The sequence below is a fragment of the Bombina bombina genome, chromosome 1, assembly GCF_027579735.1.
Source record: "Bombina bombina isolate aBomBom1 chromosome 1, aBomBom1.pri, whole genome shotgun sequence".
Lineage (NCBI taxonomy): Eukaryota > Metazoa > Chordata > Amphibia > Anura > Bombinatoridae > Bombina > Bombina bombina.
In genome coordinates, this window is record NC_069499.1 from 633942123 (window position 1) to 633961030 (window position 18908).

Genomic DNA, 18908 nt, shown 5'->3' on the forward strand with positions numbered 1-18908 from the left:
CTAACCCTCCCCCTCCTAATGGTGTCTGCCATCTTAGGTACTGTCTACCAGTACCCAGTTTATAGTTCCATATGCAGACAAATGCCTGCAGCTCTTGTACAGCAGCTCTTAGCTGTAACTTTACAGCCTTTACAGCTGTTTGTTCCTGAAGCTAGAGCATATATATAAGTTTTGTGGTACGATGGGCTTTGTACCGCATAACGTATATATACAAATTTTGGGGTTAAGGGATTAAATTACAGGATAATGTGGAAAAGTAAATTATAAAAGTATAGGGCAATTTTTTTCTATTACGCACAAATAACCATTTTATATTTAAATGTTTTTACTGTCTCTTCAACCTGTTAACAGCAGATGATGACAAATGGTCTTCATCTGCACAATGTTTTAAGTTAATCACCCCAGGGAGGGTGGTTGGTTGTTTTCAGAGTTAATCACCCTCCCCCCAACAGACACACACTCAAACACACACTTATCTCTGAATACGAGGTGGCCAAATAGTCCCGCATAGTCGGGGAAGTGCCTGGCTTCTACAGAGAGATTTAGGGAGCTGGATGTAGGGGGTAAGTATTCAAACCCCTCTAGCTCAGCTTCCATAAGCCCTAGAAACTCCCTTCTCTTTCAAATGGTTTTGGGACATAAAGTTTAAGCACCATTTTATACAAATTAAAACAAAATCACACACATTTTGTAGAAAAAGGTCTTTATGTGCCTGTAACAGCTCATAAAAGGGCCGAGAGACTTTCAAGACCCCTTGTTAAAGACTATAACCCCCTCTTTAGAATTAAGCCACTTTAAAAGTCTTACTAGCCAGGTGATCACTGTGGTAATAGTTATCCCCTAGCATGAATAAACGTGTTTACTTTAAGAATACATTAGGTACAGTGCGACCAAGATATTAGTACTTACCGGTTCTGTACTGTACAGAACTATTTACAGTTTTGTGTGATTTATAGCGACTGGAAAAATACAATGTTAAAAAACCAATCTTCGTTTAAAAACGCGCACTATAGTAAACGGAAAAACTTGAGGCCACTGTCTTCTGCAGGAAATTAATATCCTGTACAAAAAATCTTGTTACTAAAAAAACAAATAGCTTTAAGATTAACATTTTTTTTTCCTTTATTAACAATGGTCATCACATACATAGCTGATAAATTCTCTGTAACCTGTATAACAGTAAGGAAACAATACACGTTAGCTTAGGTGAACATTTTACAAATATGTCTCGCCATCCTTTCAGTGGCAAGATTTTAATGCTCTAATGAGTACTTGGCCCCTTGAGGGCAGTGTTTCTTCACAAATAATTACTAATAAGAAACCTAAGAAACTCAAGTACGCGTAAGTAAAATCTAAATCGTGTGTGTGTGTATTTGTATATATAAAAATATCCAAACAGGTGAATTCACGTGGGATTCTAATAAATACAGTCTCTCCTTAAAATGTGTTGCAAGGTACATATAAAAAGCAATAGAATAAAAAAGTAAAATTTTCTTTTCTATTTTTACTCACAGAGTTTAGCCTCAATCCTATGAGGTAAATGTATTGCTAGGGGGAGCAGTTCCTTACACCAAGGTTGTCTCGCTACACTGTGTCCGCCTTTATTTGAAGTGCTGTCTTGACTCTCAGTGGGTTATCTGCTTCAATGATTTTTGTAGTATGGTAGGTACTAGGAGAATAGTATCTCAAAACATATGGAAAAGAGAACAGGACAAACCAATAGTGCAATATTGTGTTTTAATATTAACAGTTAAAAGACAATAAGATCCAGCAAAGAATGAGTGTACAGAATGCTCACATTTAGTAACCTCAGTTTATATGAGGTAACATGGGCACACAAGGTTAGCAGATTAAAAGTGTTGCACTGTTTCCTAATCCCCAGTTAACAACCGTTTGCCGGTTCTCTTAGTGCTAGTTGTTGATAATAGGAGTATATACAACAAAGTCTTTTCTGGATCAGTCTATATCAAGTATGTATTCTGTGCAAGTATATACTTATCGATTCCTTAAGTGCAGTCTGATACATTTTGAATGGTAAACCTTAAACCTTCTTCCTCAGAGATGAGGTTAAACTCTGTGAGTAAACCGAAAAAAAGGTGATTTTACTTTTTTATTCTCTTGCTTTTTATATGTACCACAACAAGAAGACTGTATTTATTAGAATCCCACGTGAATTCATCTGTTTGGATGTTTTGTAATGGAACTCTTTGCAGTAAACATTTTCTTGCTTTGCCCCATTTAGTGTTGGTTTTTGTACCAACCAATTCTTTTGGGTTTTTAGCAGCAAGTACCCCACCCTAATTTGGTGTCCCACATACACTAGAGACAAGGATTGTATTTCTCTTTATTGATAGAGTGTATCAATAGTAAAGAACTATATATATTTATTTATATATATATATATAAATATATATATATATATATATATATATATATATATATATATATATATATATATATATATATATATATTTACAGTTGTGCTCATAAGTTTACATACCCTGGCAGAATTTATGATTTCTTGGCCATTTTTCAGAGAATATGAATGATAAAACAAAAACTTTTCTTTCACTCATGGTTAGTGTTTGGCTGAAGCCATTTATTATCAATCAACTGTGTTTACTCTTTTTAAATCATAATGACAACAGACACTACCCAAATGACCCTGAGTAAAAGTTTACATACCCTGGTGATTTTGGCCTGATAACATGTACACAAGTTGACACAAAGGAGTTTGAAAGGCTATTAAAGGTAACCATCCTCACCTGTGATCTGTTTTCTTGTAATTAGTATGCATGTATAAAATGTCATTGAGTTTCTGGACTCCTGACAGACCCTTGCATCTTTCATCCAGTGCTGCACTGATGATTCTGGATTCTGAGTCATGGGGAAAGCAAAATAATTGCCAAAGGATCTGCGGGAAAAGGTAGTTGAAATGTATAAAACAGGAAAGTCATATAAAAAGATATCCAAGGATTTGAGAATGCAAATCAGCAGTGTTCAAACTCTAATCAAGAAGTGGAAAATGAGGGGTTCTGTTGAAACCAAACCACGGTCAGGTAGACCAACTAAAATTTCAGCCACAGCTGCCAGGAAAAACAGGAAAATTGTTCGGGATGCAAAGACTTCAGGTGAAATACAGGACATGTGGTGTGGCTGTTTCAAGATGCACAATAAGGAGCCACTTGAAGAAAGATGGGCTGCATGGTCGAGTTGCCAGAAGAAAGCCATTACTACGCAAATGCCACAAAGTATCTTGCTTACAATACGCCAAACAGCACAGAGACAAGCCTCAAACCTTCTGGCACAAAGTCATTTGGAGTGATTAGACCAAAATTGAGCTTTTTGGCCACAACCATAAACGCTACATTTGGAGAGAAGTCAACAAGGCCTATGATGAAAGGTACACTATTCCTACTGTGAAACACGAAGGTGGATCGCTGATGTTTTGGGGATGTGTGAGCTACAAAAGCACAGGAAATTTGGTCAGAATTGATGGCAAGATGAATGTAGTATATTCTCAAACAGAACGCCTCATTTTCCACTTCTTGATTAGAGTTTGAACACTGCTGATTTGCATTCTCAATTCCTTGGATATCTTTTTATATCTCTTTCCTGTTTTATACAGTTCAACTACCTTTTTCCCACAGATCCTTTGACAATTCTTTTTTCCCCCCAATTCAGAAACGTCAGTGCAGCACTGGATGAAAGATGCAAGGGTCTGTCCGGAGTCCAGAAACTGATTAACCTTTTATACACACACACACTAATTACAAGCAAACAGATCACAGGTGAGGATGGTTACCTTTAATAGCCATTCAAACCCCTTTGTGTCAATTGTGTGCATTTTATCAGGCCAAAATTACCAGGGTATGTAAACTTTTGATCAGGGTCATTTGGGTAGTTTCTGTTGTCATTATAATTTAAAAAGAGTAAACACAGTTTATTGATAATAAATGGCTTCTTCCAAACACTAACCATGAGTGAAAGAAAAGTTTTTGTATTATCATTCATATTCATTCATATTCTCTGAAAAATGGCCAAGAAATAAAAGTCCAAAATTTATTGAAAAACCGCAATAAAAAGTCAAATGGTGCACAGACATTAGAGCAGGGAGACATACAGGCAGTAACTGGTTTCCAAAAGAAAAAAAGATGCAAAAAACAATTCAAAAATACATTGCAAAGTAGATGAAAACATGATAAAACATATTTATGCAATATTCATATTTAATAAGGATTTTAACTATGTATTTAGTGTAAATATTTGACATTTATTTCATGTAACTGGCAAGAGTCCATGAGCTAGTGATGTATAGGATATACATTCCTACCAAGAGGGGGCAAAGTTTCCCAAACCTCAAAATGCCTATAAATACACCTCCTACTTCACACATACCTTAGTTTTACAAACTTTGCCTCTCATGGAGGTGGTGAAGCAAGTTGTGCTTTATTTTCTTCTGTGATTGGCACTTCTAAGCATATTGAAGCCCAGTTCCTCTCTAAGTACAGTGTTTGTCTGAGGGATGTGAAGGGAGTATTGCCTGATGATACCATGTTTTCACCTATGGGAAATCTATTCTAAGGCTCTCTGTTAATCGGTCACAGGGATTCATCTGCTGCTTTACAGATCGACATTATACTCCTCTAACATTACCTCTGCTGATATATTTCAGTACTGGTTTGGCTGCCTGCTATATGTGGATGGGTGTCTACTGGTAAGTATATATCATTTTTAAGACACTCTCATCTATGATTGGCACTTTATCTTATAAAGTTTTAAATGTATATTGTATGTATTTGCCATGAGTCAGGTCTGTGTGATTCCATTTGCAGTCTAACAGTTTCAGCATGGAAATTATGTTTATGGGAGTTTTTAGGCTTACCTGGGGTTCCAGTTAGTTTTAACTTGGAGTCTGATTTTTTTCAAATTTTTGTGGGCTTAGGCTCGCGATGACGCAGAATGTTACTTTTTATTGCAACATTTTTGGCGCAAAGTCGCACCTGTTATGACGCGTCATTTAATTTGTTAAGCTTTGGGGCCAAAAGTGTTTTTCTCTGCATTTGTGCCTTTTTTGGCGCCAAAATTTGTTATATTAAGTGTCTCCCTCATTTGCTCTCTGCTCTCATTTGATTAATAGAGGGCAAGATGTCTCAAACTGATCCTGTCTCTGGTGTTACTGTAGGAACCAAGCTGCCTGAACACAATTCTACCAAAGCTAAGTGTGTATGTTGTAAATTAGCTGATCTTAATTCTTCAGCTCAAATATGTGGCACTTGTTATGAAAAATTATTACATGCTGATAATGTTTCTATAAGTACAAATATATCTACTGTTAAACCTTTACAGTTTAATGTACATGATATTCCTGTAAATATAAAAGATTATATTGCTGCAGCCATAGAGAAGGCTATGACTGCTATTCCGCCTTCAAATAAATGTAAAAGGTCTCTCCTAACTTCTCTTAAATCTGATGAAGTTTGTATTGATAGACAGCATACTGAAGTATCTTCTACTGATGAGGATTTATCTGTCTCAGAGGATCCTACTTCAGAAACTGAAATTGATAAATCAACCTTTCTTTTTAAGATTAAATATATTCGTTCTTTATTAAAGGAAGTATTGTTTACTTTGGGTATTGAGGAATCTAGTCCTCTTGATAACAAGAATAGCAAACATTTGAATTCTGTTTTTAAAACTTCTGAGGTTACTCCTGAAGATTTTCCTATTCCAGATGCTATCTCTCATATATTTAGTAAGGAATGGTCTAAACTTGGTGAGTTCTTTTAACTCTTCTTCTAGGTTTAAAAAGCTATATCCTTTACCTGTGGCTAATTTAGAGTTTTGGGGAAAAGTCCCTAAGGTTGATGGGGCTTTTTCTACTCTTGCCAAACATACTACTATTCCTATGGAAGATAGTACTTCCTTTAAGGATCCTTTAGATAGGAAGATTGAATCCTATCTTAGATAAGCATATTTACATACTGGCTATATTCTTAGACCTGCCATTTCTATGGCTGATGTTGCTGCTTCTTCAACTTTTTGGTTGGACAGTTTTATTTATTTGGTTCTCAATTGGATTATATTATCTCCACTATCCCCGGGAGAAAGGGAGTCTTTCTGCCTCAAGATAAGAAATTTAAGGGTAAATTTAAAGCTCCCAATCATTTTCGTTCCTTTCCTCGGAATAGAGAACAAAAGACCTCTCCTTCCCCTAAGGCCTCTGGCTCTAATTGGAGACCATCTCCGAACTGGAATAAACCCAAGCCTTATAAAAAAACAAATCAAGCCCCTAAGACTGCATGAAGGTGCGGCCCTCAAACCAGTTCAGCTGGTGGAGGGGCAGATTATAATTATTTCAACACATTTGGACAGTTTCTGTTCAAAATCAGTGGATTCAGAATATTGTTTCTCAGGGGTATAGAATAGGTTTCAGAATAAGACCTCCAATGGGAAGATTTTTTCTTTCTCATGTTCCAACAAACCCTGTGAAAGCTCAGGCTTTTTGGAAATGTGTTTCAGTACTAGAGCTTTCTGGGGTGATTGTTCCAGTTCCTCTGCAGGAACGGGGTTTGGGTTTTTATTCAAATCTATTCATTGTCCCAAAGAAAGAAGATTTGTTCAGACCAATTCTGGATCTGGCATTTTAAAATCATTTTGTAAGAGTCCCAACTTTCAAGATGGTGACTATAAGGACTATTCTGCCTTTTGTTCAGCAAAGTCAATTCATGTCCACAATAGACTTACAGGACGCTTATCCTCATATTCCAATTCATCCAGATCACTATCGTTTTCTGACATTCTCTTTTCTAGACAAGCATTACCAATTTGACGCTCTTCCATTTGGCCTAGTGACAGCTCTGATAATATTTTCAAAGGTTCTCAGTGCCCTTCTATCTGTAATCAGAGAGCAGGGTATTGTGGTGTTTCCTTATTTGGACGATATCTTGGTACTAGCTCAATCTTTTAATTTAGCAGAATCTCACACGAAACAACTAGTGTGGTTTCTTCAAAAACATGGTTGGAGGATCAATTTACTAAAGAGTTTCTTGATTCCTCAAACAAGGATCACCTTTTTAGGTTTCCAGATAGATTCAGTGTCCATGACTCTTTCTCTGACAGACAAGAGACAAATTAAAGTTAGTTTTAGCTTGTCTAAACATTCTGTCTCTATCATTTCCATCAGTGGCTATGTGCATGGAAGTTTCAGGTCTCATGACTGCAGCATCAGACGCGATCCCCTTTGCTCGTTTTCATGTGAGGCCTCTACAGCTTCAGCTCATATCCCAGGTGTAGACAATTGGGAAGCGGATTATCTCAGCCGTCAGACTTTACATCCGGGGGAATGGTTTCTCCATCCAGATGTGTTTTGTCATCTTGTACAGATGTGGGGTCTTCCAGAAATAGATCTGATGGCCTCTCGTCTAAACAAGAAGTTTCCCAGATACCTTTCCATGTCCAGGGATCCTCAGGCGGAGATGGTGGATGCCTTAACAGTTTCTTGGTTTTACCAACCTGCTTATATTTTTCTGCCTCTGGTTCATCTTCCAAGTGTGGTCTCCAAGATAATAATGGAACAATCTCATGTGTTTCTGATAGCACCAGCATGGCCTCACAGGTTTTGGTATGTGGATGTCCAGTTGCCAGCCTTGGTCACTTCCTTTAAGGCCAGACCTTCTGTCTCAAGGACCGTTTTACCATCAGGATCTTAAGGGGGGTAGTTATCAATGTGTCAACTTTCCTGCCTTCGCCGGCCCAATACGCCCACCTAAGCTTGCCTCACATCGCCGCCGCGGACCTGAAAAATTTCGCCTAAGTTATCAAATAAAGCTGTCAAAAAGCCGCGCACCAAGTACGGGGCGATGAGCAGCGGACTGTGAGAGTTATCACTCATCTGATCTCGCTGCTCTTCGGCTTTTTCCCAGCTTTATTGCTAGCCTGTCACTAAGCACCCACACTATCTACACTGTTCTACCCCCTATACCGGCACCCCCGGAGTCCCCCACAACTAAATAAAGTTATTAACCCCTAAACCGCCGCTCCTAGACCCTGCCGCAACTCTGATAAATGTATTAACCCCTAAACCGCCGCTCCTAGACCCTGCTGCAACTCTGATAAATGTATTAACCCCTAAACCGCCGCTCCCGGACACCGCTGCCACCTACATTATACCTAGTAACCCCTATCCTGCCCCCCTATACCGCCGCCCTCTATAATAAAGTTATTAACCCCTATCCTGCTGATCCCGCACCTTGCCGCAACTAAATAAATAGTTTAACCCCTAAACCGCCGCTCCCAGACCCTGCCGCAACCTATATTAAATTTATTAACCCCTAATCTGCCCCCCCTACACCGTCGCCACCTATAATACATTTATTAACCCCTATCCTTCCCCCCACTACCCCGCCGCCACTGTAATAAATTTATTAACCCCTAAACCTAAGTCTAACACTAACCCTAACACCACCCTAACTTAAATATTAATTAAATAAATCTAAATAATATTTCTATTATGAACTAAATTAATCCTATTTAAAACTAAATACTTACCTTTAAAATAAACCCTAATATAGCTACAATATAAATAATAATTATATTGTAGCTATCTTAGGATTTATTTTTATTTTACAGGTAACTTTCAATTTATTTTAACCAGGTACAATAGCTATTAAATAGTTATTAACTATTTAATAGTTTACCTAGCTAAAATAAAGAGAAATTTACCTGTAAAATAAAAACTAACCTAAGTTACAATTAAACCTAACACTACACTATCATTAAATTAATTAAATAAATGAATTACAATTACATAAACTAACTAAAGTACAAAAAATAAAAAAAGCTAAGTTACAAAAAATAAAAAAAATAAGTTACAAACATTTAAAAAATATTACAACAATTTTAAGCTACTTACACCTAATCAAAGCCCCCTAATAAAATAACAAACCTCCCCAAAATAAAAAAATGCCCTACCCTATTCTAAATTAAAAAAGTTCAAAGCTCTTTTACCTTACCAGCCCTTAAAAATTGCTTTTTGTGGGGCATGACCCAAAGAATTCATCTCTTTTGCCTGTAAAAGAAAAATACAACCCCCCCCAACATTAAAACCCACCACCCACATACCCCTAATCTAACCCAAACCCCCCTTAAAATAACCTACACACACTAATCCCCTGAAGATCATCCTACCTTGAGTCGTCTTCACTCAGCCGAGCAGCGATGGAACCCAAGAGGAGACCCGGAGCGGCAGAAGTTATCCTCCAAGGGGTGCTGAAGAAATCTTCCATCAGATGAAGTGATCCTCCAGTCGGCGCTGAAGAAGTCTTCCATCCGGGCGATGTCATCTTCCAAGCGGCGCTGAAGAAGTCTTCTATCCGGGCGATGTCATCTTCCAAGCGGGGTCTTCAATCTTCATCCCGCCGACGCGGAACATCCTTCTTTACCGACGGACTACCGACGAATGAAGGCTCCTTTAAAGGACGTCATCCAAGATGGTGTCCCTTCAATTCCGATTGGCTGATAGGATTCTATCAGCCAATTGGAATTAAGGTAGGAAAAATCTGATTGGCTGATTGAATCAGCCAATCAGATTCAAGTTCAATCCGATTGGCTGATCCAATCAGCCAATCAGATTGAGATCGCATTCTATTGGCTGTTCCGATCAGTAGTCGGTCAGTAAAGAAGGTTGTTCCGCGTCGGCGGGATGAAGATTGAAGACCCCGCTTGGAAGATGACATCGCCCGGATAGAAGACTTCTTCAGCACCGCTTGGAAGATGACATCGCCCGGATGGAAGACTTCTTCAGCGCCGACTGGAGGATCACTTCATCGGATGGAAGATTTCTTCAGCGCCCCTTGGAGGATAACTTCTGCCGCTCCGGGTCTCCTCTTCGGTTCCATCGCTGCTCGGCTGAGTGAAGACGACTCAAGGTAGGATGATCTTCAGGGGATTAGTGTTAGGTTATTTTAAGGGGGGTTTGGGTTAGATTAGGGGTATGTGGGTGGTGGGTTTTAATGTTGGGGGGGGTTGTATTTTTCTTTTACAAGCAAAAGAGCTGAATTATTTGGGGCATACCCCACAAAAAAGCCCTTTTAAGGGCTGGTAAGGTAAAAGAGCTTTGAACTTTTTTAATTTAGAATAGGGTAGGGCATTTTTTTTATTTTGGGGGGGTTTGTTATTTTATTAGGGGGCTTAGATTAGGTGTAAGTAGCTTAAAATTGTTGTAATATTTTTTAAATGTTTGCAACTTATTTTTTTTATTTTTTGTAACTTAGCTTTTTTTATTTTTTGTACTTTAGTTAGTTTATGTAATTGTAATTAATTGTAGTTATTTGTAGTTAATTTATTTAATTAATTTAATGATAGTGTAGTGTTAGGTTTAATTGTAACTTAGGTTAGGATTTATTTTACAGGGAATTTTGTATTTCTTTTAGCTAGGTATTTATTAAATAGTTAATAACTATTTAATAACTATTCTAACTAGCTAAAATAAATACAAAGATACCTGTAAAATAAATATAAATCCTAAGATAGCTACAATGTCATTATTAATTATATTGTAGCTATCTTAGGGTTTATTTTACAGGTAAGTATTTAGCTTTAAATAGGAATAATTTATTTAAGTATAGTGTAGTGTTAGGTGTAATTGTAACTTAGGTTAGTTTTTATTTTACAGGTAAATTTCTCTTTATTTTAGCTAGGTAAGCTATTAAATAGTTAATAACTATTTAATAGCTATTGTACCTGGTTAAAATAAATTGAAAGTTACCTGTAAAATAAAAATAAATCCTAAGATAGCTACAATATAATTATTATTTATATTGTAGCTATATTAGGGTTTATTTTAAAGGTAAGTATTTAGTTTTAAATAGGATTAATTTAGTTCATAATAGAAATATTATTTAGATTTATTTAATTAATATTTAAGTTAGGGGGGTGTTAGGGTTAGTGTTAGACTTAGGTTTAGGGGTTAATAAATTTATTACAGTGGCGGCGGTGTAGTGGGGGGCAGGATAGGGGTTAATAAATGTATTATAGGTGGCGACGGTGTAGGGGGGGCAGATTAGGGGTTAATAAATTTAATATAGGTTGCGGCAGGGTCTGGGAGCGGCGGTTTAGGGGTTAAACTATTTATTTAGTTGCGGCGAGGTGCGGGATCAGCAGGATAGGGGTTAATAACTTTATTATAGAGGGCGGCGGTATAGGGGGGGCAGGATAGGGGTTAATAGGTATAATGTAGGTGGCAGTGGGCTCCGGGAGCGGCGGTTTAGGGGTTAATACATTTATTATAGTTGCGGCGGGGTCAGGGAGCGGCGGTTTAGGGGTTAATATGTATAGAGTAGCTTGCGGTGGGCTCCGGGAGCGGCGGTTTAGGGGGTAAACACTTTATTTAGTTGCGGCGGTGTAGGGGGGGACAGCTTAGGGGTGTTTAGGCTTGGGGTACATGTTAGGGTGTTAGGTGCAGACATCTCCCATAGAAATCAATGGGATGTCGGGCAGCAGCAAACTTGTACTTTCGCTATGGTCAGACTCCCATTGATTCCTATGGGATCCGCCGCCTCCAGGGTGGCGGTTTGAAAACCAGGTACACTGGGCCGGAAAAGTGCCGAGCGTACCTGCTAGTTTTTGATAACTAGAAAAAGTAGTCAGATTGTGCATCTGGAGTGACGTAAGAATCGATCTGTGTCGGACTGAGTCCGGCGAATCGAAGTTTACGTCACAAAATTCTACTTTTGCCGGTCTCTAGCCTTTGATAACTAAAGCGAATCAGCCTCTCCACAAATACGCTGCGGAATTCCAGCGTATTTGAGGTTGACGGCTTGATAACTATGCCCCTAAATCTCTACATTTGAAGGCATGGAAATTGAAAGCTTAGTACATAGTCATAGAGGTTTCTCTGACTCAGTGATTAGCACTATGTTACAAGCTCATAAGTCTGTTTCAAGGAAAATGTATCATCGGGTTTGGGAAACCTATATTTCATGGTGTTCCACTCATAAATATTCTTGGCATTCTTTCAGAATTCCTAGGATTTTACAGTTTCTTCAGGATGGTTTGGACAAGGGTTTGTCTGCAAATACTTTGAAAGGACAAATTTCTGCTCTGTCTTATTTCATTGAAAGATTGCTAAACTTCCTGATATTCACTGTTTTGTTCAGGATTTGATTCGTATCAAATCTGTTATTAACTCTATTTCTCCTCCTTGGAGTCTTAATTTGGTTTTGAAGATTTTACAGGCTCCTCCTTTCAAGCCTATGCATTCTTTGGATATTAAACTACTTTCTTGGAAAGTGTTATTTCTTTTGGCTATCTCTTCTGCTAGAAGAGTTTCTGAATTCTCTGCTCTCTCTTGTGAGTCTCCTTATCTGATTTTCCATCAAGATAAAGCTGTTTTGTAGACTTCATGTAAATTTTTGCCTAAAGTTGTGAATTCTAACAACATCAATAGGGAAATTGTTGTTCCTTACTTGTGTCCTAATCCTAAGAATACTCTTGCAAGGTCTTTACATTCTTTGGATGTGATAAGAGCTTTGAAATATTATGTTGAGGCTACTAAAGATTTCAGAAAGACTTCTAATCTATTTGTTATTTTTTCTGGCTCCAGGAAAGGTCAGAAAGCCTCTGCTATTTCTCTGGCATCTTGGTTGAAAGTTTTGATTCACAAAGCTTATTTGGAGTCGGGGCAATCTCCGCCTCAGAGAATTACAGCTCATTCTACTAGATAATTTGCCACTTCTTGGACTTTCAAGAATGAAGCTTCAGTTGATCAAATTTGCAAAGCAGCAACTTGGTCTTCTTTGCATACTTTTACAAAATCTTACCATTTTGATGTGTTTGCTTCTTTGGAAGCAGCCTTTGGTAGAAAGGTTCTTCATGCAGTTGTCGCAGTTTGATTCTAATGCCTTTGATTTGAGTTTTTTTTTTAATTTTTTAGCTGATATTTTATCCCTCCCTCTCTAGTGACTTGTGGATTACCACATCTTGGGTATTATATCTCATACGTCACTAGCTCATGGACTCTTGCCACTTACATGAAAGAAAACATAATTTATGTAAGAACTTACCTGATAAATTAATTTCTTTCATAGTGGCAAGAGTCCGTGAGACCCTCCCTATTTTTTGTGGTTATGATTTTTTGTATAAAGCAGTTTATTTTTTTCCAGTTCCTTTTTTTTATGCTTTTTACTCCTTCTTTTATACCTCACTTCTTGGCTACACGTTAAACTAAGGTATGTGTGAGGTGGGAAGTGTATTTATAGGCACTTTGAGGTTTGGGAAACTTTACCCCCTCCTGGTAGGAATGTATATCTCATACGTCACTAGCTCATGGACTCTTGCCACTATGAAAGAAATTAATTTATCAGGTAAGTTCTTACATAAATTATGTTTTTCTAATGCAAATATACTATGTTGTTTGGGCGATGGGTGTTTGTTTTTTTTCAACAATTTTTTTCTTCATTGACTTCTATGGGGAATGCAAAAATGCAAGATCTTGGTGGTTTTTTTCCCACTTTTTTTCTCCATGGATTTCTAAGGGGGAATACATGCATGCGCACGTAAAAACTTAAGTTTTTTTGCAACTTGTAATATGAACCCGACAAGCGCAAAAATGAAAATCCTAGCAGATCCAAAAAAATAAAATAAAAATACTGTGCTACTTGTAATCTAGCCCTTAGGGGGCGATTTATCAAGCTGAGGCTGACAGGGGTGCACATCCGCCCCCCTGTCCGCCACAGCTCACCTCTGGCAGGCTGAATTCCCCTGGCCGAATTCAGCATTGCATACAAGAGCTATTTTGCCCTCACATTTAATCCCGCCCCCTGCCCAATCACATGCAGGCAGGAGCTGTAAATCTCCACGGTCGGACTAGAAAGGGTAGGGTAGCAGCGGTCTGATGACCGCTGCTTGTTAAATATGGCATGCAGGTTCTCTTGTGAGAACCTGCCGAAGGGCTTGATAAATCGCCCCCTTATAAGTGTTTAATATCCCTTTAACCCTACACCTAACCTGCCATCTTAACACTTACTGTAACAATAACCTTACCTGTAAGGGTGTGTCTAATCCTTATTACCTGGAGCAGGTAGCATCCGCAGCAGCTGCAAGATTTTGAAAGCCATAACACTAAAGCAGAAACATTTTGGCCCAGATTAAGAGTGGCACGAGTGATGCTAACATTTACCGGCAAGCGATATTGGGTCTATCACGGCTGTTTGTGTGCACTGGATGTAGTGCTCGTATTACAAGTTGAAAGTAAACATGATCACTTGAGTGCAATTGAATTTAAAGTGTGTCAGGATATCGTGACCGCAGAGCTCTGGTTAGCTGTTTTGCGTAACAAAAAAGTGTCACAAAACACATCAAAATACATTGAAAAGTACAATTGCACTCATAATAACACTATCTAATACAAATGACTGCACAAAAAAGTTATAAGGGCTCAAAGATATGAAGTCTCAGGTGTTAGAAAAAAACCCATACATTTACATGTCTAAATATGTATGTGTGTGTGTATATATATATATATATATATATATATATATATTATATATATATATATATATATGTGTGTGTGTGTGTGCATATGTAATTATATGTGTAAATATTTATTTACAGACATTATATATATATATATATATATATATATAAACGCACACACACATATATATATATATATATTTATTTTTTTTAATGTGTAAGTGCATTGGAGCCCTTTGCAGTCAAGTAGATGAACATGAAAACGCATATTTATGCAATATTCATATTTAATAATGGTTTTAACTATGTATTCACCGTAAATATTTCATATTCCGATGTTCTTCACCTAGCAGAATATGTTCTAACTATTTTTAAATAGATATTCCAATATCTATCTATATACAGTATATATATATATATATATATATATATATATGTATGTTTATATATATATATATATATATATATATATATATATATATATATTGTACCAAAATACCATCAGATATATGTAGAAATATGTATTAATGAATAAAAAGGAACATATTCTGCTATGTGAAAAACACTGGAATGTGAAATATTCATATTTTCATGTCTGGTTAGCGTACTTAAGAATATGCTATTGGGTTTGTACGCGAGTAAGGCGTTTTCCCACTTTTTTGTTCCATTGACTTTTATAGGGGAATATATTAACACGGTCACGATATTCTGACTTAGGTCTTTTCATGCATCAGGTTAGCGCGCAAGGAAAAACTTTTTACTTTCAACTCGTAATATAAGTGCTACCCGACGCATGCAAAAAAGCTTACTTCTAGCGGAGTTAGCGCATGAGCGGGTGCATTAAATACCGCTCCACTCATAATCTGGCCCTTTGACAGGCACTAGATTTTGGCAGTGACTTTTCAGATCCATATTAGATAGATAGATAGATAGATAGATAGATAGATAGATAGACAGACATCAGATGGATGATAGATAGTAACATGTTCATATAATTTAATAACTAACGTTTTAGTTACCTAACAATTAATCAATCTAGATCATGGGAGCCACTTTACTTATAGCCACAATTATGCCAAAGATAACACCTCAGAATAAAATTAGTATATAATTCTTTTTTTAAGTTATTTAACATTAATGAATTCAATCTAATTGTACATACCACCGATATTTACATAATTTGGTACAAGAACACATGCTTCAGTACATAATGGGAAGTGGGGAACTTCTTTTTTAATAACAAATTACAGATGTCTGTTTTCTGCTCAGTGGTGCTGAGCATACACTCTTGGAGGGTCAGTACATTGATATATTACAATAATTAAATAAAGAACTATATTATTATATAACATTTAATCTTCTCTGTTTTCTATTCTTTACTGATCTTCTTACAGTGGGGGAGCCAATCACTGTCCCCCGGATACAGGACCCCAGCCCAAAGACTGTTGATCAATACCATCAAATTTACACTCATGCTCTGCTCAAACTGTTCCATGAGCATAAAACCAAGTACGGACTGGGAGAGAATGCAGAGCTGCGAATCCTGTAACATTCAAGCAAGAACCTTTGTGTGAAGAGAAGGCTTAAGCAAGGGATGGATAGAGTTACTGCTACAGCTCAAATGAATATTTTGTGTGGATCAAAACCTACATTTAGTATTTAGGTCTAAAGACACAAATTACATTTTTATTATAATTCAATCTAAAAATTGGGTGTTCAAAAGGTAGACTGGCATCTACCAGTATTTCTCTAATTGCAACCAATAGATCAAAAGACGTTTGTGTGATTTCCCTTTCAGCAAGTATATTCTGTGTCTCTACACTGGCCTCCATTAAAATTGGTGATAATGCACAAGAATATATTAGTCCATGTATTAAACAAAGATCATTTTTGTGTTTCAGCTTAGATTTATTTATGGTTTGTACATGAGGATAACTAGTTCACTTCACATAAATTTAGACACACTCTTAATGAAGTATTTGTACTCTGCAGGTTACTAAAATAAACTCTTCATATCAGACACACACACATTGCTCTTCACATTACAAACTAATTGATCTTCATGCAACATACTGTGCTCTGTAAATGATGAGTTATTGTTATACAGCACACCATGATCTGCATTTTAGTAAAAAAAAAAGCTTGGTGTGTTAAGGGATCACTGTCAGTGTCTTTTTAAAGTCCATTAAACCTGTTGATATGTTGTGCTAGCTATATGTTTCTATTAAGTGATGTTACATAATCTTTTTAGGTTGATATGTAGTTTTTTGTGACTTTTTAAAAAAAAAATTGGACTTTCTGTCTTCAGTTCTGTTGTTACCAGTTTAATATATTGGGCATGGCCAATAGCTCTTGATGAGCCTAAGTATTATGTTATACAAGATGAAGAAAGAAATTTGTGGTCCTTCTTGGCATGGTCTTCTGAAGGGCATTACTAGGTGCCAATGTCATTAGGGACTGGAGTCCATGGTTATTCAAAGGTGGTTGTCTCGACCTACTACTATGCATTTCTAAAGCAAAACAAGATTATTTATACAGAGTTCATGAGCATGTGCATATAAAGTATATTTAAATATGCTCCATGTGCCAGCATTTTAAATAACCTGCCAATTCAGATGTAATTATGTGATACAAGGCACCTCCAGCTCTCTGAGAAGACACACTGTTTAAAATTCTGGTACATGAAGCATATCTAGATTTGCTTTACAAGCGCTTGCTAATAGCTCCCACTGAAACAGTGATATCTTTTAGTGGAAGTATTTTTTTAATAAACGTGTGTTCAGGGCCGGATTTACAGCCCACGTGCTTATAGGCACCAAAATCTAAAGCGCCATCCACGTGCTCCCGGTTCACATGTATGAACCTATAGATAGAGCCTAAAACTTTATAGAATTATGATATTTTTTTTCAGCATCTGCTAATTTTGCCACAGAAAAGCAGTCCATGATCTATAACAAGAACGCCAGACAATATTTGCCCAGTATGATTAGATTCAGAACAGTATTTTTTTTTTTAATTTAATTTATACAAGAAAAGTGCAGGTTGTCTAGACTGGGGCTTTATTTAGAAACTTATTATTATTTCTCATTCATATAAGGTGGAGTGTGTTCATTGTGTTGTGAAATAAATTAAAACATAACATTTATTTACAATAAGTTAAAATAGTACATGGTGTTGTGGACCATGCCACCATTAAGCTAAAATTCATCATACATTATTACAAAAAAGAAAATAATTACATAAAAAAAGCACTGTATGCTCTCCAAATTGGAGTGAAACTCCTAGTAATCAATTTATTAATAAATCATATCAGATCTATATGGTATGCTGGTAACTACCTTCTAAAGTAAAATATGTTCAGCTATATTAGTAGAGATGAGCGAAACAATGATAGATTATAGGTGGCTGAGAGTATAATTAATTTTGTACAAAGATCGCCTGCTTAGCAATTCACCTATTATTATCAGTCACCGCACTGCCATTAATTACCGCCCCATTTCCCACTCAATACTTATAATTTTTGCCCAATAGTTTGAGCCAAGTTTCCAATGAAACATCAAAGTTTTAAGAAGTTTAACAAGGTTATCAGCTATATCTATGGTTTCTATTCTAGTACAAGTCAGGAGAGCAACAGTGCAAAATGCCTAACGCGTGTTTCGCATATTTTTTTTCAAAGGCTTTGACAAAGCTTAGGCAAAACGCGCGTTAGGCGTTTTGCACTATTGCTCTCCTGACTTGTACTAGAATAGAAACCATAGATATAGCTGATAACCTTGTTAAACTTCTTAAAACTTTGATGTTTCATTGGTAACTTGTTGGCTCAAACTATTGGGCAAAAATTATAAGTATTGAGTGGGAGATGGGGCGGTAATTAATGGCAGTGCGGTGACTGATAATAATAGGTGAATTGCTAAGCAGGCGATCTTTGTACAACATTAATTATACTCTCAGCCACCTATAATCTATCATTGTTTCTCTCACCTCTACTAATATAGCTGAGCATATTTTACTTTAGAAGGTAGTTATCAGCATACCATATAGATCTGATATGATTTATTAATAAATTGGTTACTAGGAGTTTCACTCCAATTTGGAGAGCATACAGTGCTTTTTTCTTTTCTTTTTTTATGTAATTATTTTCTTTTTTGTAATAATGTATGATGAATTTTAGCTTAATGGTGGCATGGTCCACAACACAAGTACTATTTTAACTTATTGTAAATAAATGTTATGTTTTAATTTATTTCACAACACAATGAACACACTCCACCTTATATGAATGAGAAATAATCCTCCCAAGTGTGCCCTAGAATGCTTCTTTTCTTTTTCTTCTTATTAATTTAAATATCTCTTATACCCCATCACACTTCTAGATATACTTCAATGTCTAAAAAATGTATCTTTTGGCTACTGTGTTCTGAAGTAAAGTTTAA

General features: G+C 36.7%; 1 protein-coding gene across 2 annotated transcripts in view; it reads left to right on the forward strand.

Moving 5' to 3' along the window:
• LOC128645799 (diacylglycerol O-acyltransferase 2) overlaps nt 1-16685 on the forward strand; it is a 71766-nt gene extending 55081 nt beyond the window's left edge. For both annotated transcript variants that reach the window (XM_053699045.1, XM_053699046.1), the window contains one exon: nt 15870-16685. In XM_053699045.1, the coding sequence (XP_053555020.1) occupies nt 15870-16024 (155 nt within the window). In that variant the 3' untranslated portion in view covers nt 16025-16685. The remainder of the gene's footprint in view (nt 1-15869) is intronic.
• The last annotated feature ends 2223 nt before the right edge of the window (nt 16686-18908 follow it).